Here is a 23021-nt window from a genome sequence, read left to right on the forward strand (position 1 = left end):
ACATGAGTGGAGGGTGTAGCTTAATTAAGAATAACGTACTCATCCTGCTGCAGCCAGTTTTCTGCTATACAAAATAAATCAATATGATGATCAGCTATGAGTTCATTAACTAGTAGGGATTTTGATGACAGTGATCAAATATTCAACAGTCCAAGTTTAATTACAATGTTATTTGAGACCGAATTTGTGGCTGTTTTAATTTCAGTGAAGTTTTAATTTTTAGCTCCTCTTCTGTTTAATTTCAGTTTAGTAACTTTTCTAAACTTTGGTGGTTGGAGGACGGACACAGTTTCTATAGACCTAAACACAGAGAGTGACTATTCTATTCTCAGCAAATAACCGCTCTGATTGAGGCGCAGAGGAGTGCGTTAAACTGCGGCTCTGCCTCCTTGTCTCAACTCGGGATTGTCAGGGTTTTAGCTTTCTAATAAACTTGGCCATTTTCAGAATAAGAATCAGAAATACTTCATTCAGTTACAGATTCTCCCATTCAAAAGTCTTGAAGAAGTATGAAAGTATTAATTATATCAGTAAAGTTTAACTATAAGTACTAATGTAAAATAAAAACATGAAAGCACATTTGTTCCTGTATCTACAAAAGTGATAAATAAAACAACAGTTTACCAATATTTGAATATAGAATATTGCACAAGGATTTAGTTATTGCACATTAATAGTCCAGAGTAAACCAACTGGCTCAGAGTGTCTGACAATCAGCGTGGGGAGTTGTACAGTCTGATGGCCACAGGCAGTAATGATTTCCTGTGATGCCCACAGAAAATAGAGGCGACTCTGGCCCTTCCTGTAGAGGGTGTTAGTGTTTTTAGCACAGTCCAGTTTATTGTCTCCTCAATAATGTCCACACTGACCCCCTGGATGGAAACAGGGTCCATCGGCTCCTTAATCCTTCTCAGGTCCACAACCACTTCCTTTGTCTTTGTCACATTGAGCTGCAGGCAATTCAACTCACACCAACCACTGCAGAGTCATCCGAGTACTTATGGAGATAACAGGTCTCAGTGCAGTAGCTGAAGTCTGTGGTGTAGAGAGTGAAGAGGAAGAGAGAGAGGACAGTCCCCTGTGGAGCCCCAGTGCTGATGACTACTCTGTCTGACACACAGTGTTGCAGGCGCAAAAACTGTGGTCTGCCCGTCAGATAGTCCCCAATCCAGGACATGAGGGGGGAATCTACCTGCATCGATGTCAGTTTCTCACCCAGTAGTGCCGGACAGATGGTCTTGAATGCACTGGAGAAGTCAAAAACATGACTCTCACAGTGCTCGCTGTCTGGTCCAGGTGGGTATAGACACTGTTGAGCAGAAATATGATGGCATCCTCAACTCCAAGTTAGGGCTGGTCGGCGAACTGTAGACGATCCAAGTGTGGTTTGACCACGGGCCGGAGCTGCTCCAAGATGAGTCTCTCCAGGGTCTTCATGATGTGGGAGGTCAGCACCACTGGTCTGTAGTCCTTAGTACCACAGGGATACAGTGTCTTCAGCACAGGAACTAGGCAGGATGTCTGAGTTTGTCTGCTGTAGGATGGAGTGTGTTTGGGAACCAGGGGAGGAGGTGTGAAGATGGCTCTCAGGAGGGGGAGGGGAGGAGAGTGGGCAGCCTGCAGTGATGTTGATGGGGGTTTCAACAGTGGGGGCAGGGGCCACAGAGTCAAATCTGTTGAAAAACAGGTTGAGTTCGCTGGCCCTGTCCACGTTGTCTTCAACTCCCCTGTTGCCAGCTGACCTGAAACCCGTGATTGCCCTCATCCCTCTCCAGATCTCTCTGGTATTGTTCAGCTGAAGCCTCGACTCCAACTTCCTCCTGTACTCCTCCTTAGCCTCTCTGATCCTGACTCTCAAGCTCCTGTGTTGTTCTCACTTCTTCCCTTTTGTTATCTCTGAAAGTCCTCTTCTTCTTGTTCAGGATGGCTTTGATGCCCTTTGTTACCCACGGCGTGTTGTTTGGGTAACAATGTACAGTCTCAGTTGGGACAATGGAGTCCACACAGAAGTTTATGTAGTCTGTGATACACTCTGTTAGCCTCAGGCTTTTACCGAGCCATTCGGCTCACAGAATGCCTGCCAGTCTGTGGTCTCAAAACATCCCTACAGTGTCTAAGACTCCTCTGACAATCTCCTCACTGTCCTAGCGGTCACAGGTTGGTTTTTCACAAGAGGCACGTAACAGGGGCTGAGGTGCACCAGGTTGTGACCTTCCCAGAGGTGGCAGAGAAGAGGAGCTGTATGCAACCTTCACTATGGAACAAGTCCAGTGTCCTCTCCTCTCTCGTTGGACAGTTCACATACCGAATGGCATTGGGTAGTACTTTGTCAATGTTGACATGGTTGATGTCGTGTGAGATATAAGAGTAACACCACCCACGGTGGGATGGACACCATCTCTCCCAATCAGACCAGGTCTCCCCTATAAAAAGTGTACCAGTTATTTATGTAGCCCGAATTGTTTTTGGGACAGCACCTCAACAGCCAGCAGTTCAATGACGACATGTGGTTGTACATGTCATCACTGGTCAGATTGGGGAGGGGGCCAGAGAACTTGACATTGTTTTGGCAAAATTACACACCGACTCCACATTAATCTTTGTGACCTCCGACTGGCGAAGTTGGGTGTCGTTACTGCCAACATGAATAACAATTTTACTATATTTACACTTATCCTTAGCCAGCAATTTTGGGTATCTTCAATGCCTGATTTATCCCCACAGATACACTTAACTATGACCGCCGGTGTCACTAACTTCACGTTCCTCAGAATTTCATTGGCAATCACTGGAGTCGGCTTTTCAGTGGGTGTGTTGCTGAGTGGGGAGAACCTGTTGGAATCATGAACTGGTTGGTGGTGAACTGGCTGACTATGCCTCTTGTCTCGGACAGTCACCCAGCTGCCCTGAGTAGATCCCGGCTGCTTTGGAGCTGCAGGGTGGGGGAGCACTATCCATCCATCCATCCTTCTTCAACCGCTCATCCATTTCCAGGTTACAGGGTTAGCTGGAGTCAATCCCAGCTTACTCTGGGCGAGGTACACCCTGGACAGGTCGCAGAGACAAACAATCACTCACACCAATGGACAATTTACAGTTACCAGTTAACCAAAGCATGCATGTCTTTGGACGGTGGGAGGAAACTGGAGTACCCAGAGGAAACCAACACAGACATAGGGAGAACATGCAACTCCACACAGAAAGGTCCCAGGCCGGGAACCTAACCTGCAACCTTCTTATTGTGGGGCAAAAGCGCTGTGCTGCCCACTCCCAAGTATAGTTGATTTAAAAGCAATTCTGAAGGAGGAAGATATCAAAATACAAGCTTGCAACAAAATTTAAGTAAAAATATACATCATAGAATAAAATATTATGCTATATATTATATGACAATCATTGTAGGTCCTAAACTAAAAAGCTTTCAAATGTTACCACGCTAAAATACCTCTGCCTTGTGACTGTGTAATGGGTGAGGGCATCCCTCGCCCAACGTGCGCTGGGATTGGCTCTAGCAGCCCCGCGACCTGGAAACAGAAAAAGTGGTAGTGTCAGGCCGCAAACGCGGTGAAGTGCATTGCAGGGTGAGGACCCAATTGCAGGAGCCAGAAACCAGATAGGTGACGAAAAAAGTGCTTTAATCTAAACTAAATTTACGACAAACTGAACAAGAAAACATGGACAGCACAGACAAAATGACAAGGCATGGACAAATCTAACAGGGCATGGGCTAAAAACAAGGCAGAGCATGAACAAGCAACAAGGATCCGACCAGGACTAGACTGAAAACAGGACTTAAATATACAGTGCTAGACAAGACGCAGGTGATCCACATTAGGGCAGGGAAGGCAATCAACATGGGACACAACCGGGAAGTAAAGTAACGGGGAACACGAAGGAACCAGGACTACAATATAAAACAGGAAGTTAAAGGACAGGACAGAATTTGCTCAAAACCTGACAGGTAGAAGATAGATGGATGAACATTTTAAGTAGACATTGACTTCCATCATATTTCTTGTACAAATTAATGTTTGGTGTCACACAATGATGTTCAATGACCCTCCCTACTATACTCTTGTATAAACAAAAGTGATACAGCTCCCCCAATATTAATCTCTCTATTTGGAGTCAGAAAATGTTTCCTCTTGTGGTGACAAAAAGGTGGCAAAGATCTTGGAAAAAGAGTCAGCACAAGTTAGCTGCCATTCTTGAGTTTAATAGCATTCAGTGAATGGACTCATACAACTGCATGAACAATCAGTCAGTGAAATAGAGCTGAGCCTTCAAAACATACAGTGTTAGTAGATAAAATATAATGTGTTTGCGTCATCATTGTTAGACTTGGTCGAACATTCTGTCTTACTGGGACATCACTATCTTGGGGTCGCTTTGTTTATGGTACACTTAGTTCGTAACTTGTCTGTGTCTGATAATGCTACCACAGGATTACGCATTATTTTATGTTTACATGAACATGAAGGTTATAATAACCATTAACTAGCAGAACAGTTAAATGTCAGAATTTTCCATCACACTCTCCAGCTAGCTCCAGAATCACTGGAGGAGGGAAAAATATCAGAGGATGACATTACTGAAAGACAGACATGATTGAAAATTTGCATTAATTTTGTTAGACACCAATAAGCCAGAGCAGCACATTTTCACATTCAATACTGTACATATAATGCTTAAATACATGTGGTTTTCAGTTAATTAGGAAACCGAAAATATATCAATTCAATACAACAGTCCTGCAATAAATACATTGCTTTAAAAACTGAAACATTTTAGAGGCAGCTGTTGAGCGAAACTAATGTTGGTGAAATATTCTTGATCTAAATAGTGGTCCAAACAATCCTGATTCTAATTAAAGTCTGCTCTTGAGAATATGACCTCACCTTAACCTCATCTCCTCATCACTTGACACTGGTTGACACCTGTATCTGCAAAAACAGCACCATAGTCAATCGGGGAACACAAAGACTACAGCCTCCACCTGACACCCTCTCTGCAAAAAAGATCACTCTCCCTTTGTTTTGACACCTTCCTCTAACACTGCTTATTAATGCCTCACACTACCGCGGGCAAGCATTAAAGCCAGTCTGAGTGTCCAAAAGGGAAAACTGTCACAACGGGAAACGCGGTGCGAGCGCGTTGCAGGGAGGACCCAAATGCAGGAGCCAGAAAACCAGGTAGGTGATGATGAAAACACTTTAATAACGAACGGACAAGGCAGGAACAAAATGACAGGGCATGGGCAAAACAACAAGGCAGGGCATGGGCAAAACGACAAGGCTAGGACAAAATGACAGGGCAAACGACAAAATGACAATGATTCGACAAGGACTAGGCTGAAAACAGGACTTAATTACACAGTGCTAAACAAGACACAGGTGATCCACATTAGGGCAGGGAAGGCAATTAACATGGGACACAACCAGGAAGTAACATAACGGGGGAACCAGGACTACAAAATAAAACAGGAAGTTACATGGACAGAACACTAAACACCAGAATTAACTCAAAACCTGACAAAAACTTATTGACTGTAATTGATTTTGATCACTGGACACCTGTGCACGCAGAAATAGATACACACATACATGCCCACAGACAAATGTCACCTAACAACTTGGGTGTCTTTCTTTTTTGCTAAGTTATTGTAGCCAAACAGGTTTGTAAGTTGTTCCCTGATACTCATGACTCAAATACAGATAAAAAAGTGCTTTTCCTTTTTCCACGACCACAGTCACCCCAGGACATGCATTGATGCAGCAACTTTGGGGAGCTGCTGTGATTGGTTTTCAATCAATCAAGACACACTGCAGAGTTATATACTTTTCCCATGAAGCTTGCATTACTGCCACATTTATCTTCATCTGCACTGATTCTTGCTGTCAAAATTTATCGTATACATATACAGACAGGGACAATAAGTAATTCTAGCACCCAAATGGATAGCGCGACTGTGTATATCAAGCCTGCAAGCCTTTTCATTGCTATTATTTCACTTGCTTGTATGGTGTTGATGATGCTGATGCTGTATTGAAGTGACATGGTGAAAAATGCTTGCTGCTGTTACTTAGTTGTCTCCATGGTGTTGCCATTTCATTGTAACTGTCCACACTGATCCTCACAGCAGAGCTTTACCTGATTCTGTATTTGAAAACATTCCTATCGTTTGTGAATTCAGCATTACATAGATAGCACAGTGTGACCACGACTGAAACCATTTAAATGTATGAGCCATGCATATTTTGACATGAATTAATTGATAAGAGCAGTGCTCAAGAGTTGGCTAACTATGCATGAAATTAGTGCTGCAGCTTAATATGTACACAACCAGTCAAAAGTTTGGACACACAGATAGATGCCAGTGTAGTCGGGGTACCAGTTGATCAGCCCCGAAATGACTACTACAGCCTCCTGCAGAAGATTGCAGTACTTGAAATGAAAAGTAATCGCTTGGAGTATGGAAATGAAACAACCTTGACATTGATTCAAAACAGTGGCGATGAGCAAGCTAACAGACAGCTAAAAACAGGCTTAAAAGTAGCAGTAGATTCGGAACTTTATTCAAATACAGCAGAAAATAGGCGTGTCTTCAACCTGGATTTAAATACACTGAGTGTTTCAGTTGATCTGAGGCTTTCTGGGAGTTTGTTCCAGACATGTGGAGTGTAGAAGCTGAATGCAGCTTCTCCATGTCTGGTTCTGACTCGAGGGACTATTAAAAAAAAAAAAAAGATCCAGAGGACCTGAGGGGTCTGGAAGGTTCATACTGGGTCAGGAGGCCACTGATGTATTTTGGTCCTAGACCATTCAGAGCTTTATAGATCAGCATCAGAACTTTAAAATCAGGCAGCCACTGTAAAGACCTCAGAGCTTTTTGGTGTTAGTGAGGACTCGAGCAGCAGAGTTCTGAGTGAGCTGCAGTTGTCTGACTGACTTTTTAGGTAAACCTGTAAAGATGCTGTTACAATAGTCAAGCCTACTAAAGATGAATGCGTGGACTCTTCTCTTCCACTCTCTTTTCCCATTTTTCACCAGTGTGGAATTTTGCCATGGAGACTTCTTCCTTCCAGAGATAACCTTCACCTTAGTGGGAGCAATAGTGTCCATTACATTTAACATTTTAGCAATGAAGTCTGTAAATATTCAGAAACAGGATTCTGGATGAGGACTTCAGCTGTATAGCCAGCTGAAGGCTGAAGGCTATATAAACTTCCAGCAGTTAACTGCTTACATTGAAATTATTCATTAAATAAGACTGTGACCCCTCCTCCTCTCCTGCTCACTTTGGCCTGATTGATAAAACTATAACCAGGACGGGTCAACTCAATGAGAACAGCAGCACTGTTATTTTGGTCTAACCAAGTTTCTGTTAAGAAAATAAAATCCAGGATGTTCTCAGTGATAAAATCATTAATTAAAAATGTTTTACCTGCTAAAGACCTAACATTTAATAAGCCAACTGAAGTCTTTTAGAGGTATTATTTGCCCCCTCATGTTTGGGAGCAGTCTGTGGCACACAAGGTATGTTTACCTTATTTAAAGATCTTTTAGGCCACAACTTTCTGTGTTTTGACTGGGCCACATTTCTCCTTCTGTCACCTAAAAGTACAGAAATTTTAAAACTTTCTAATAAACAGGGTCCCAGCTTGTGGAAAAAGTCACGACTGCCATAATCCTTGTGGCCCAGACCCTCCACACATCACACATCAGACTGCCGAGATAGAGCACGGTGGAGGTGTGGAGGGACAAGAGTGGATGGGGCTGAGTGCTGAGTAGCTTCGGCTGCTCTGGTGGGGACGGGGCTCGGTGGTGACCCTTTGGCTGCTCTGGTGGGGAGTTTATGGGGAACAAAAAGAAATTGGGCTGGGGGTAGATCTGAGTCCAGCATTGAGTCGCTCCATCATCTGCTTAGTGAATTTCAGGTGAGGGGAGGAGGGAGAAAGGAGAGTGAGGAGTGCGATGACATGTCAGGTGTTTTTGGGGAGTTGGGGAAGCTCCTGGTCCCCAGCCCTGGTCATTGTTGCTGTTGAGACGGTTGGGGTCAAATAAGGACCCCCCTTCCTGCCTCTGACGTCTCTCTTCCCCAAAGCTCTTCCCGGGTGGGGGCAGATGGAGTTTCTCAAGGTTTCTGCTGGGCTTTGTGATGAGGTAACTCCTCATTTATCTCAGCCCTGGTGCCAAGCACAGCTGGATGATGCAGAAAATAAAATATGTTGGAGGTGAACAGTTTCACCTATGACTTGTTCAAATTAAATCATTTTCCTTAAAAAGATGCCTTTGTTCCCAAAAAATTTTAAAATTATTAATAAAATACACTGAGCGGTCAGCACATGACGATAAAAGCCATTTATTCAGTACCAACAACCTGCTGAATCTTTCCTCTCCTCTTCTGATGGATGGTACAGGTTACCTCACTGTGTTTAATAATCCAGTAAAGTCCAGTTTCAGAACCTCAGGTTGTTGCTTGGACAGATCATTTGACCCTGTATGCAGAACAATGTTTGTCACAGCTGGATATTCATCTGCAATTTCAAGAATTCTCTCCTTCAGATCGTTGACCATATCCCATATGGATAGTCATCCAATAGAGATCCAGAGCAAATCTGTTCTGCAGTTTCACACCGCTGTTTTGGAGGTATGTTGTAAACCTTCCCATTCACAGTTGTCCTTTTTCCTCCCATGTACAGGGGTAGAAGAGCTCCTCTGTCTCGTAGGAAATGAAGGCCAGTCGGTTTCATAGACTTCAGCTCGCTGTGCTCTGCCTGTGATACGTCCTCCCACTTCCAGGAGACATTGTTTACTTTTTGGTTTTGCACCGAGACAGTTCCAGGGAGGATTATCATTCGATAATTTTTATTAATGAATAGGGTCTGCTTTCTTAGTTGTGTTATCTGCGCTCCTAATCATACTTTAGCTACTGATTTTATCTATTGTTCTTATTTCTTTCTTCTTCTAGTTCTTTGTTCAAACTTTAATCATGCTATTTTTAATGTCTCTGTAAAGCACTTTGAATCACCTTGTTGTCAAATTGTGCTATACAAATAATCTTGCCTTGCCTTGCCACACTTTCCTTTTCATTTCAATGATAAAGTGTGTCCAAACTTTTGACTGGTAGTGCACATCCCCTTTTCACTGACATGACTAACTGACCAACTCATCATTCAGTTTGCTGTATATTTTTTCCTCAAACTTGATTTCATCAAAAAAGATTTGAAAAATTACACATGGTTGGAAGAATTTTAGCATGTAAAATGAATACTCTTCTGATCCAGGTCAGATACAGCCACCGCCCCTTCTCAACTCTACTTTCTCTTCTTTTAAACTTATACAATACAGCACTTAACAATATCAACGTTTTAAGATTTTGGAAAATGTATTTGTTATTCAAATAATTTCTGTATATAAAGATTTTTTATAGTCTATTTATTGACTGGATTTCTTACACAGTAAGCCATATTCTTTTCCACAAATGCCACTCATGGAGCCCTTAATAGTGAAAACATGACAAGTGTATCTACATTACTACTCTGTAATATTAATTTACTTTAATGAATACAATCACAATTTATACTGCAAATTGTTTTCCCATCAATGCATGGTATATTAACACTGAAATCACTAAATATCCATGATTTGTGTCCATATGGAATGAAAAGATGCAAATCAATAAATATGAGGTCGTCGATGACTAAGCCATGATGATATTGATGTTTCTCTTATCCTGAGCTGAGCTGTTCTGCCAGATTAATTTGTTGTTCGCTGTATTCCATGTTAATAATGTCCTGTTCCTATCCTCTGTTTTTGCTCACAGACGGACGCTGCTCTTATGTATGATGCTGTGCACGTGGTGGCTGTAGCTGTGCAGCAGTCTCAGCAGATCACTGTCAGCTCATTACAGTGCAACAGACACAAGCCCTGGCGCTTTGGGAACCGTTTCATGGCCCTCATCAAAGAGGTAGATGCTTCTCTATCTGATCCACATTCTGTCTTCCTCCTCAACATACACAGCACTTCTCACAGAAAACATGTACACAGTGCCAGAGTATAAATTAGACTAAGGCAGTCAAGAAGGGAAATATGAATAAATAGAAATCTGTGTCATTTATTTACATGGAAGTAATTTTCCAGTTTGTCTACATGCATTCTCCTAAAGACTCCACCATGTTGATCCTGCTATGTCAATTTCCACATTAATCATCCATGGAGAAATATAAACAACATTTTCTAAATTTTGGGTAATTACCCCACAGTTTGCTGCGTTTATGAAGCTGGGGTGGTTAATCCAGAGCTTTCTATTTTGAGGCATTGCGAGATTACGCAAACTATATTTAGGGTTCTCCAAACTTCTGTTCTCCTTAAATGTGGAGAGAAGATGAAAAGACATGAAAAGAAGAAATAAACCATATGGATAGAGATTTTGATATAATTGAATAGCTTTTCCCAATGCAAATGGAATCTTTTGTTCTGTCCATCTACCCTCCATCTGGTGCTTTTAGGCGTTCCTTGTAGTTTGACTTGAGGATCTCAAAGCCAACAAGATAATGTTTACATTTATAAGATCACAACTATTTAGCTCAATGGCAAATTACAGAAAAGCTACTTGATACAAATTTTTACAAAGCCAGAATAACAAAAAGGTTTATTCCAGGCAAAGGTATCCAAAAACGTGAGGCAAAAGGCAAGGACAAAAAAAAGGCAAGGTTCAAAATCCAAAACACTATGACTGACTATGAAGAATGCTTAACGGACTGGTTTTAACAGGCTTGACATGGCTGACATGAAATGTGTGGTGGACTTGCATTGACCTTGGGAGTTTCAACTGGACTGTGACAGGATTGGATAATATCATTTTCACGATCACAAATACAGTCTCAGAGTATGTGTAAGCACCCGGATGCCAGGGAAGACAAACAGAAAGTCCATCATGAAGAAAGGATCTACATATGTGTTACCATTCTTTGAATGCTTGCCTCAAATAGTGACATCAAATACACATTAACATGTGGAGGTATTACTTATGGTTAAATGTCTACTCTGATATTCTTTGTGTCTCGCTTCCTCCCTGTGTTTGTGTGTGTAGGCTCACTGGGATGGCCTGACTGGGAGAATCACTTTCAACCGCACCAATGGCTTGAGGACAGACTTTGACCTTGATGTCATCAGTTTGAAAGAGGAGGGGCTCGAGAAGGTTGTATCATTAATTTCTGTTGGCAATTATATAAAATTAAAATGTAAGCGAAACAGAGAGTCAAATAATGACATCAGCAATCTTCAGAAAATATCTCATGAATATAAAGCTCTGAATTCAAGGGCTTTAAGTGAACTCTGGAAACCATATTGGAATAACACAAACCAGTACCCCTGAGGACAATAAGACTATTTACAACTGGAAGAGGGTTTTTTGGAACTGCTGAGAGCAGTCAGTGGGTTACAAAATGTCCCAAACATTTTGTTTTGACAGTGTTTGAGACACCTTAATTTAGCTAATAATTTAGTAACTGTCCTTAATGGACAAGCATCAGCAGCACGACAGGTGTTAATGTGTGTGTGTGTGCTGTGAAAATATGAACTGGAGTTTCATTGATTTTGGTGTTCCCTCCATTAACAATTGGAGCCAATTTGATTATGAAGCACTGACACAGTGCTCTGACAACAGCACTCTGATGACAGACTAATGTTCTGATTATGATTATTAATCTGAGCATTTTCATTTTATTGTGTGTGTATACAAAACTGACAGATGGAAGCTAACAGTGCAGATATTAAATCTAGCTATTTCACAAATCAGACTGCTATCAAGTGTCATGGTGTTGAGGGTGGTGGTATGGGAATGAGGACCCAAACACAGGAGCCAGGAACCAGGTTGAGGTGAAAGTGGATTTTAATTGTAAAAACGAAAAACTACAAAATAGCAGAGGTACAGGGACGACAGGGAGACAAGCAGAGAGACACTGGCCAAGGGACAGGCGGACAGGCGGACAGGCGGACAGGCAGACAGGCAGACAGGCAGACAGGCAGACAGGCAGACAGGCAGACAGGCAGACAGGCAGACAGGCAGACAGCACGACAACATCTCCAGCGACAAGGATCTGACATGGACTAAACACAAAACAGGACTTAAATACCAAGTGACCTAAACAAGACACAGGTGAACCACATTAGGGCAGGGAAGGCAATCACAGGAGAGAACAACCAGGAAGTAAAAAAACGGGGAACACGACAGAACCAGGACTTTAAAATAAAACAGGAAGTGACAACACAAACCAAACACGCTAGACAAAACTCGAAACATGACAGAACTCAAACCCCCAACAGTGAAACACAGGAACTAAAGCTGTTTTTCTTATTTCACTCGCTCATGTTCTCTCTCCTCTCTGTTAACACTAAAAGCAAACACTGAAAGAGGACAGTGACTGTAATGGGAAATTTAGACTGAAAACAGTAATAGAAAACAGAAAAAAATAAGCAGTTGCTTCAGTTACCAGTCTGCAGTTGAGTTCAGATTCAGGAATGACATAGTAATAGATTTTTAGTGACTCAATGGTAAGGTAAAATAGAGCACTATAATCTAAACCTCTCATTTGATTGGACATCTCATCTCAGTGCTATTCTTTGCTAGATGATGGTTCTTTTTTAATCTTGTAGAAGCCTTTTAAATCTGTAATGGTGCTGTAGCTTCACCATTTATGAGGCTTCGTTGAAATTAATAAGGTGATGCTAATGTTGGTTTCAATACATTCCAATGATTTTCTTTGCAAGATACAACAAGGACAAAAATGTTTTGTTGCTCCATATGACATAAATACACTGATACAAGAATCATAGCAACCCCATTTTACTTACAATTTTCTGCTGCATTTTTGAATGGAAAATTTTTGAAAAATGGACAAGCCTTTCCTTTCACCTCCAGGTGACAAAAATGCATCATTGCATCATGGCATTTAGCTCAGCATGTGCCTGTATATTCACATAAATTGGCGCATCCGCATTTTTCCGAGGCATTGCATGTGTCCCGTCTTCAGCAGTCAATTTAAGATTCATGAGCTTATCAGTGCATGAAACCTGTTACCATCACAGAGAAATAATATTCTCACGTGCAACTGATAACAATTCACACTTCAGCATCCTTACCAGTGCTTGTCTTTCAGCAGCCCCTGACCTCTGTTCTGGGACTGTGTTTGCCTGCACCTCTATGAATAATTTGCTCTATTAATAAAAGCCCTCCAGCCTCATGAAACCTGAATTAAAACGTTGATTTGCAATTACAGAGCCTATCTTGGGCCCTGATACAGGGAATCACAAGAGCTCTGAGAAATGTGTTTCTGATGTGGGTTGGAGTATTTTTTGTGTGTTTCCAAGTAATTTGCTGTGGGGCCACATTGCATCACATAAATTCTGCAGATTTGTCAGCTGCACATACAAGTCGAACAAGGTTGAAATCACATCTCAAATATCTGGTGACTGCAGGAGCCAATGAAGTTGAATGAACTTAATGTTACATAAATTCAGTGAGCTGTTTTATAGATCATACATTTTCTCCATAAAGGAACAATTAGTCACATAATAAGGGCATGTAGACATTATAAACCCAAAAGGACTTATCATTGGTGCATTACTTTGGTATTATTGTTACATGTATAAGAATCACACATGCATACAGATACATAAATGAATGTCTCCCCTTAGCCTGTGCAGCCTGCACTCTGGGGTGTTGCTGGATGCCCTGGTGGCTTGGTCCTGACCTGCCTACTATCCCGGGCCAGAGGCGCCGTGTTCACGTCCCCCACAACAGCTACAGTCAGCTACAGTCAGCTACCCACAGCATCCAAACAAACTGAAGCATACACATATACACACATATACACTCGCAAACATACAAAGTGCACAACTCACATCTCATGGAAAACCCTGCTCCCATGGTTTATGTTGATATCGTTGTTGTTGTTATTTCTGTGTGCCTGTCTTCCCGATGTTAGTAATGTTGCTGCTGTTGCTGTTTTTGTTGTTGTTGTGTTTGTACCCACCCAAATACCAAACCAATACCATGACCAATAAAGTTAAATGCAAATGGCATTTAACGATTATGGCTAATGGATGGTATTTCGCTTTACAGATAGGAACCTGGGATCCTCCAAGTGGCCTGAACATGACAGACAACCAAAGGAGGAAGACCACTAATGTCTCTGATTCCTTATCCAATCGATCTTTGATTGTCTCCAGCATTCTGGTACTGTATTTTTTTTTATTACATTTCACAAGCAGCACCAGTCACATTTTCATACACTTATTTTTTTGCACTTCTTGTGCTGTAATGTATGGAGGACCAAAAGGGACAGTATGAAATATATAAATAAATCTATGAATTACTTAAATGCGGTCATCATACAACATAACTGACGACTCCTAAAGCAAATAGTAAATAACTGTGGATTACAGTAAAGTCATTTGATGTAATAATAATAATAATAATAATAATAATTAATTGTAAGACATTGTAGATGCCTGTTACTTTGTTACTTTGGCTAAAGGATGGCAGTACAGTTATGATTGGAAACTATTTAAGATGTCAGATCTTTAGAATAGAAATCTGAGGACTGTCCAAAAGAACCAACTAAACAAAACAAAACACACACACACACACACACACACACACGCATATATATATATTTTTATATATATGACAGATGTTCGTTTACTGTTAGAAGAGTGCAATGCTGGTCACTAGAGAAGATTTCAATGTGGCTTGTCTGTAGTTTTGTAAGAGGGACAAAATTAGTGTGTAATGTATGTATATGTGTGTTAGGGGTGTGTATGAGAGATAGAGAGAGAGAGAGAAAGTGAGAGCGAGGCAGCGAGTTCAGGATTCACACCTTGTTGCTAATCACAGTCCTGAGTGTTATGTTTTCTAACATAAGTAACAATCAACCAATGAAGTGTGTTACATTTTGAAATTGATTGCTCTCTGCAAATTTTTCTTGTAGTTTCTTGTGGTGATGGTGATCTATGCAGAGACCAATTATAGAAAGCTTGAGCAGCTCTCAGCCATAACAGACGTCATCCATAGATGTCATTATTTTTAAGCTTCTCCTCTTGAAGAATTCTTCAGTGCTTTGCCCTTTCATTTTCATAGCACTTTCTGTGGACCCTGTTCAGTTAAAGTAGAGTACCTCAAAGCACTGCATTCCCAAACTGCCAGAACTGTGGAGTCTTGGTGGGATGAGCCACAGAGAGAGCATTAAATTAATAATTGCACAATTTGATTTCATGGCTCTGCCTAATATCAACAAAAATTGTTTGTGCATTTGTGTGTATCTCTGTGTCTTAAGTAATATCATCATTTCACTTCATTACAATAACGACCATGAAAATTTGTAAAAAATAAAAAAGTACACATTTGAAATTTCACTTTGTCAAACTAACCATAACTAACCTTTGGTGACCAGCATTATTTGGTCCTGACAGAGATGTAAGTCAACATTTTTGTACAAAAAGAACATTTCTCAAAAAAGAATTAGAATTAGCAAACTTTACAGAGATGCTATAGTTCCGGAGCACCATCTTCAAAACTTAAGATTGTTGCTCATGAACAGTAACATGTTAACATTCTCAACTTTAAGGCGATTACGCTTCTGACTAATTGTCTCTCCTGCCTTGGAAAACAGCCTCACTGATGGAACAGATCTTGCAACAGTTCCAATGTATCTCTTTGCCACTTCGCTCAACAGTGGAAATGCCCTCTCATTTTTTTTTTTCACCAAAGCAAAGGGTAATCACTCCTTGGGATCACTTTATGTTCCATATATCTGCACATTTCAATGTATGCATCTCTGTTTGCTGTGCGATTGCTCTGAGAAGCCATACACCAGTGTCAAACTCCTGCCACAAGCTTCCCTGGGAAGCTGCACACTCTGCTGATGATTATGTGGTAAAAGATACAGATGTTGAAGCTTCAATGCTGGTCATCTTTTTCTCACTGCAGCCACGGCTTGCATATCACTGATGGTCTGTGATTTTGATTGTTACCACATTTCTGATGTCACAGAAGACAATGTATTTAAACCTCATGTCCAAAAAGGTGCTCGCTGCAAGAGTGTGGTTGTGCAAGTTTTGAAGCCAGTGTGTTATCCTTCAGTCCTTCAGCCCTGCAAAGTGTTCAAGAAGAGAGACCAGTGGGATGACTTTGGAAATAGTCAGATACTGCTCTGTTCAAACATTCTTAGCAAACTCTTCAAAAGGCCTTAGTGCTTCAATGGTCTGGGTAATGTGGAACCACTCTTCCCCATTCAGACACAAGCTGTTTCTTCCAAGAAGACAAAATGCAGTAGTTTGGTGCTGTGCCAACTGCAGCTGACCTTGTACCTCTTTCAGTTTGTCAGTTGCTTTGGTGCTGTACTGAAAGAACTGAACAATAGCACCACATTTATAAAGATGGACTCAGGATTTGTAACAGTGTTGGGCGCAGCCAGTTACTTCTCCCAAAAAGTAACTAAATTAGTTACTCAGTGATAAATTATAGATTTCTTGGAGGGAAAAGTAGTTTGGCTTATTTGGGCTCACCATTCCTGTTTCTTGTTGACTGACTCACTTGTGTCATTCACTGTGTGTTCAACTATGCAATTTCTGTAAACAACTGCCACTCAACCCTGCCTCTGTTTGGGTCACCATGAAATTTTACTCTACCTCAGCCAGTCGTCATAATTTATGCGATTGTCTTGTGCCCACTAGCCAAGGAAGAATAGTAAAAAATGTCTTTGCCTCTCGGCTTTGAAATCTAGTTGGTCTGATGAAAAAAAAAACAAAAAACTGCTTCAATTATAGTAACGCCACATTTTTTGACAGTAATGGTAAGATGGGAAGAGCAATCAATTAGATTACTCATTACTGAAAAAAATATCACCATTAGTAACGCTGCAATTCCCATCGCTGTGTGCAAAACATGGAATATGTTTCCAGCAAGTTTTCCGCGCAGCAGACACCATATTAGCCCCACTGTCTGTAACAACAGTATGAATTTTACTAGTAATGTCCCAGGAGCTCAGAGAGAAGTTGTCTGCTGTGTGCTGCACAGCTACATGGATTGTTGCAAGATTACAAGACTGCATCTACCAGTCCTTGTCAATAAAGTGTCCTATCACAGTCAAATAAGTTTCGCTGAATGCATAGAGTCTTTCAATGTTTGTTGTACTTGCTCATATAGTTTTGGAAGGACAACTGTCATCAGGTATTTCCTATTTGGAATCTGGTACTGGGGTCCACCACCTTCATAAAATGACAGAAAGCTCAACGATTTAAATTGGTTGCAAGTCTTTTGCAATCATCTGGGCAAGGCTCCTGGTGATCTCCTGGGCTCTGTGGAAGTCATCTGAAAAAGGATTAATCACAAGGACAAATAAGAAATTGGACAGCTTGTATCCGGTGTATTGTATTCCAATTGTGTTTTGATACAGAGCAATGCATGTGTTGACATTATAATATTCACCAAAGGTGGAACATGACTTTTGAACAGTACTGTAGCAAAGTGTAAAAACACCATTATAATGAGGTAGTGAAAAATTTAAATGATATTCTCGATCTAAGAAAACAAGCAACACATTGAAACCAATATTTTAAATATTTTTAAAGTGACAAAAATTAAAGGTGACTATTCATCATTGTGAGTAATATCACAATTCTAGTAATTTTATTTTTTTTTTATTCTTTTTAATAAATAAATTGCAATATGAATTATTTTACTGTGAGGCAGAACCCTCAATCATTTCTTTCCATAGAATGAAAAACAAGATACTCTTTTTAAATTCAAACAGCCTCTTCAATGCTACATGATTCTGATCTGTATTTAGGGACAGACACTGACACGTTACCCTACCTGGATAGACTTTGTCTTTTTTAAATCTCTTGCAAAGTTCTTTGCCTGGTGGGTGCAGGCACTGTAGACTTCTCTGTTCTTGCCTTTTCTCAAATTCACTATGCCCCTTGAGATGCATGCACTTCAGGTGTTTGAAGAGATTTCTCGTACTGCTGTGTTGAACTTTTCACACAAATCACACTTTGCAGAAGGTGAAAAATGGTCAAAAATAAGTTCACACAACGCTTCTCTTTCTGTTGGCCATTTCTCCATTTTCTTCACTCTGTCATAAACTCTCAGAAGTCAGAATTCATGGGTTAGGGTTAGGGTCATTAGTTAGTTACCTAATAAATATTTGGAATTGACACATGCACTTGTATTTCACATTTATTAATTAGCAGTTGATACCAAAACCAGCGACATGTGGGTATTGATATATAGATACCGTGGGATCAATCTGCCCATCGCTACTGACAATTAACAATAACAGCAAAACTTAAATCTGGTAACCAGCTCACCCTCTATGTTGGAAGAGTAAAAACTCTACCCACTTACTTACTCAAAAGAAAGCTTCCCTTCCACTTTAACTTTTATACCCAGTTTGATTTGGAGTTGATTTTTGACAGAATAAATTAAGTATTGGCAATGGTTTATGCATACAATTAATGCACTAATCAATACCCACAACATCAGTTACAAAAAAACAAAAAACAAATAACCACAAGAATCTATTTCACTCATTCACTCCAGCCATGGCCTAGGGCGTCAGCCATCACATTGTCTGCTCCCTTCTTATGCTCATTACAGATTTTAAAGCCTTGAACCAGCAAGGCCCACCACATCAGCCATTGGTTATGGTTGAACATGTAAGAGGGAATCAACAGCAGCTTATTACCTCTCAGTGGGGGAGTAGTTCAGCCTGTGGTGCTTAAACTTGATAGAAAATAAACAAGCTTTTTCTTTTTTTTTTTCCTTTTATAAAATAAACTCGATGGGTTAAACCACTTTGACCAACTTGTAATATCACCACTCTAGCTCCCATGGGACTGGCATCCACGTCAAGGCTGTATGGAAGAGTGATATATTAGGCTTGGCTACAACGGCAATGGGCACTGCAAAGGGGAAACCTTAAAAAAATTAAATGAACATTCACACTCCTTGTCCCACACAAAAGGAGCAGCAGGGCTGGAAATGTAGTCAAGGGGGTTCCGGTAACTGAAATGTTTTTACAGAAACAAGGATGTTAGCTAGCCATGCCTAGGGAATCCCTGAGCTCAGGCTCGGTGGTTGGTAGTTGCTAGGAGAGCTCAGCCTCAAATTTGTCACCTACTGGACAGACTTGTCCCTTGCTCACCTGTTTCCCAAGGTAGGTGACAGTAACTTTACCAAAGTCACAATTTGATAGATTTTCAGTCACTGACACTACAGGAAACCATTGGAACACAGTGGACAAACTGGGACAATAGTTATTCCGTGAGTCAGAGTACACCACTACATCTATAATAAGCAGTGTACTTCTTTTTTAATTTTCCTTCACTTTTCACTAGTACAATGATAGGCATGTTGTTCAATTTCAAACATCAATATCATGGAAAAGGACAATAATTTAAGAGGGCACATCACTGAACAGAGTGGGATGTGAACTGATCGGGCTTTTCACATCATCAAGATGTGTGTGGAGTTGAACAACCTACCACACTAACAGAAAAGAGGAAAATCATCATCATACAAAACATGGAAGCAGATGGAACATCCAGAGACACAGACGCTTCCTGGAATGAAAGGATTTCAGCATGTAAATATGCTCAACCTCTTTTTCCTCTTCTGAGGTGTAACTGATACACTTTGTCTCTGACACTTTTCTGTCCATCATGTAGGGATGAGAAAAACAGGCAGTGAGGGTAAAACCAGGCATGGGTAATAAAACCAACACCTTGTCACCGGGTTTGAACTGAAGAAAGAAGAATTTTTTTTTTTTTTTCCCATATGGCCCTGGGAGGAAATGAGAACCTTCTTGGCCAACAAAAGCAACAAAAGTCAATAAAACTAGTAGGGGATGGTGGATAGGACATAAATTGCCCCTTTAACATGTTCCAAAGACTGTGCTAGTTGCAACCAAAACACATTGAGCAAGGCTGAACCCCAGGGACTCGTGCTTAACCTCACAAATAGCATAGAGTACAAACAGCCAACCTTCGTCCCAATCTTTCCCTGTCTGATGACAGTACTTTATAAGCAAGGACTTCAAAGTTTGATGCCAGACTTCTAGTGCCTTGTGACTCAAAGTAGGTACTTGACACTGAGCAAAAAATTTTTACGGACTGCAATTGGACCTTAAATGCTTTCAAATGGAAATAAGTGCCTTGGTGCCTCTGTGCGGTCTTTGGCAAATCAAAGGTAGTGAAAAAATTGTGTCAATCAGTGCCATTAAATTTTTGAATGGCAGGGACAGTAATTTTCCGCAAGGGAATGGCTTTGGGAAACGGATGGACATGCACATTTAGTGAGCAGGAACTGATTTCCAGCCTTTGATTTGGGAAATGGACCAATACAACCAGCAATCACATACAACAAAAGGTTCACTAATGGCAGGGACAGGATGCAGACCTCACCACAAATAGTCATGGTCAACCTTAAAACCCATTGTCAACTTGAACACATGCTGTCAGCAGTCAACAACAACAACTGCCACCAACTTACTCAATAATAACCCATTATCAACAAGGACGGACTGGTTTCTATGGTTTTATATGCATTAATAACATGCCTTTGGCATTTGGCAACTCACTTATTCACCTATACGCTGATGACACAATTCTTTATGCTACTGGTACTTCCTCTGAGACTGTTCTCAAAGCACTCCAAGATAGTTCTCTCCAAATTCAACAGGATTTTTCTCACCTTAATCTGTCTCTGAACACCTCGAAAACCAAGGTCATGTGGTTCTGTCGTAAGGTGCACCTCTAAAGAAACTGACTCACTTTCACCTCTTCTGCCAAACTCACACTAATCAAAATGACCATCCTCTCCAAGTTTGACATCATGTGACACCCTTTACCATTCTGCTATCTGGTTTGCCACTAATTCTACCTTCAATACACATAACTGCACTCTATACTATGGTCAACTGGCCTTCAGTTCTTACGAATTGAAACATGCACTGGTTTATCTTCATTTACAAAATGCTTCTTGGACAATCACACGTTGATCTGCATCACCTGTTGCACCCTTTGTCTGTTAAACACAATACTTGGTCCTCTCTCTACACCCAATTACACCTTCAACTTTAACATACTCCAAAACTCATGAAATGAGTCATGGCTGCCTGAACTTTCGATATTTCACAGGTTGCAGAAATAAACGTCAAAAAATGGCTCAAAAGCATCACCTTTGAAACCAAGAAAATTGGCATACATTAACAGAAATTTCTATTTTGAAATTTTGGATTTTGACCATATCCACACCTAGTACTTTAACAAAGTCCCCCCTACAGTTTTAATCAAAATGACATAATATTTACTCAGTAACATCTCAAGTTCATGAAGATGTAAAACTATCAAAATCTTTTTGTGGGTTATTCGCGCTTGGTGTGATATTGGGCCTAGATTTTGAAGTTCTGCCAAAAAAAAGGATATCCTCATAACTCCACCATACATTGTCCAATCAGGTATAAATTCTCCACACAGAGTCCCACTCTGAACACGTCTATGTTTTAATATTGAGTCAGACTTAGAGTGCCATCTACTGGACACAGGAAGTCACTCTCAAGGACCATGCCTCATAGATGAACAAAATCCTCCAAGAATTTTTGATCCAAATTATTTCACATTCACTGAGTGTCATCTCAACATCTTGAACATGAAAAACTATCAAAATCGTTGTGGTGGCACAGGTTTTTGAGGCCTCGCCAGGTTTTGCCATAAGAAAGGAAATCCTCATAACGCATACGTTGTCCATTAGAGTCTAAATTCACCACACATGATCAGAGTTTATATTAATAGAGAACATATTAATATGTTCAGAGTTATAGCATCACCTACTGGACATAGGAAGTCACTGAAGGACCACACCTCAAAGATGAACAAACTCCAACAATTCCGATCCAGATTATATGACAATCACTGTCATCTTAAGACCTTGCGAAGTTACACCATAAAAGAGGAAGTGCTTTTAACTGCAACATATATTGTGCAATGGGCCCCAAATTCACAACACATGATCAGAGTCAAACACTGAACACGTCTGTTTATCAATACTGAGTTAAACACAGAGTGCTACCTAATCGACACAAGAAGTTGGCAAGCTTCATAAATAAAATAACTCCTGAAGGTTAATCCAAACAATTTCACATCTTCTGAAAAGGAATGGTTATAAAATAGTTTTTGCCCATTACACCTGTTTGGCATAGTGATGGCGCCAATTTCAATGTGTCACCATAAAAGGAAAAGCCCTTGTAACTCCAGCTTACATTGTCCAATGTGTCCCAAATTTAAGCTGCATGTTTAGACTCCTGACTCAATCACTTACATGTGCCAATTCTATTTGGCAAAGGAAGTAAGCGTAACTACACTAATATCAAGTGATTTACATGATATTTCCAGGATTTGCTCTCCATATTTTCCACTACAACATAATAGTTTTCAGTTTTACAAAACTGCTCAATCAGAGCCACATCTGCTTGGAGAACCAGTTGAATCTGGAGATGCCCAGTATTTAAAGTCCTGTTTGAATATGCCCCTCTCCTGCTCTCATTCTCACCCTATACTACACCTCAAACCTCCACTGTGCTTCTCTCTCTCTCTCTCTCTAAACCCAACCAGTCGAGGCAGATGGCTGCCCCCCCGAGCCTGGTTTCTGCCTCTTTAATGAAGTTTTTCCTTGCCACTGTGGCCAAGTGCTTGATCGTGGGGGGATCTGTTGGGTCTCTTTAAATAATTTTATAAAGAATTTGGTCTCGACCTGCTCTATGTAAAGTGCCTTGATGTAACTTTGTTATGATTTGGCACTATACAAATAAATCTGATTTGATTTGACCCCATGGTATCTATGATCAGAAATGGGTTCTGAATGAACATGATGAGTTGCTGTCCAAGGCTGAAGCTCTCAAAACAGTTTGCCGTTTGCAATCAGCTTATCAATAAATTGAAAACAAGAAAACACC

At 40.6% G+C, this 23021-nt stretch overlaps 1 protein-coding gene across 1 annotated transcript in view; it reads left to right on the forward strand.

Moving 5' to 3' along the window:
- Positions 1-23021, forward strand: part of grik2 (glutamate receptor, ionotropic, kainate 2) — a 176417-nt gene that overhangs the window by 56299 nt on the left and 97097 nt on the right. The window contains exons 5-7 of the mRNA XM_029503529.1: positions 9827-9970; positions 11096-11203; positions 14129-14242. Of these exons, the coding sequence (XP_029359389.1) occupies positions 9827-9970; positions 11096-11203; positions 14129-14242 (366 nt within the window). The remainder of the gene's footprint in view (positions 1-9826; positions 9971-11095; positions 11204-14128; positions 14243-23021) is intronic.

This window comes from Echeneis naucrates, chromosome 6, assembly GCF_900963305.1.
Source record: "Echeneis naucrates chromosome 6, fEcheNa1.1, whole genome shotgun sequence".
NCBI lineage: Eukaryota > Metazoa > Chordata > Actinopteri > Carangiformes > Echeneidae > Echeneis > Echeneis naucrates.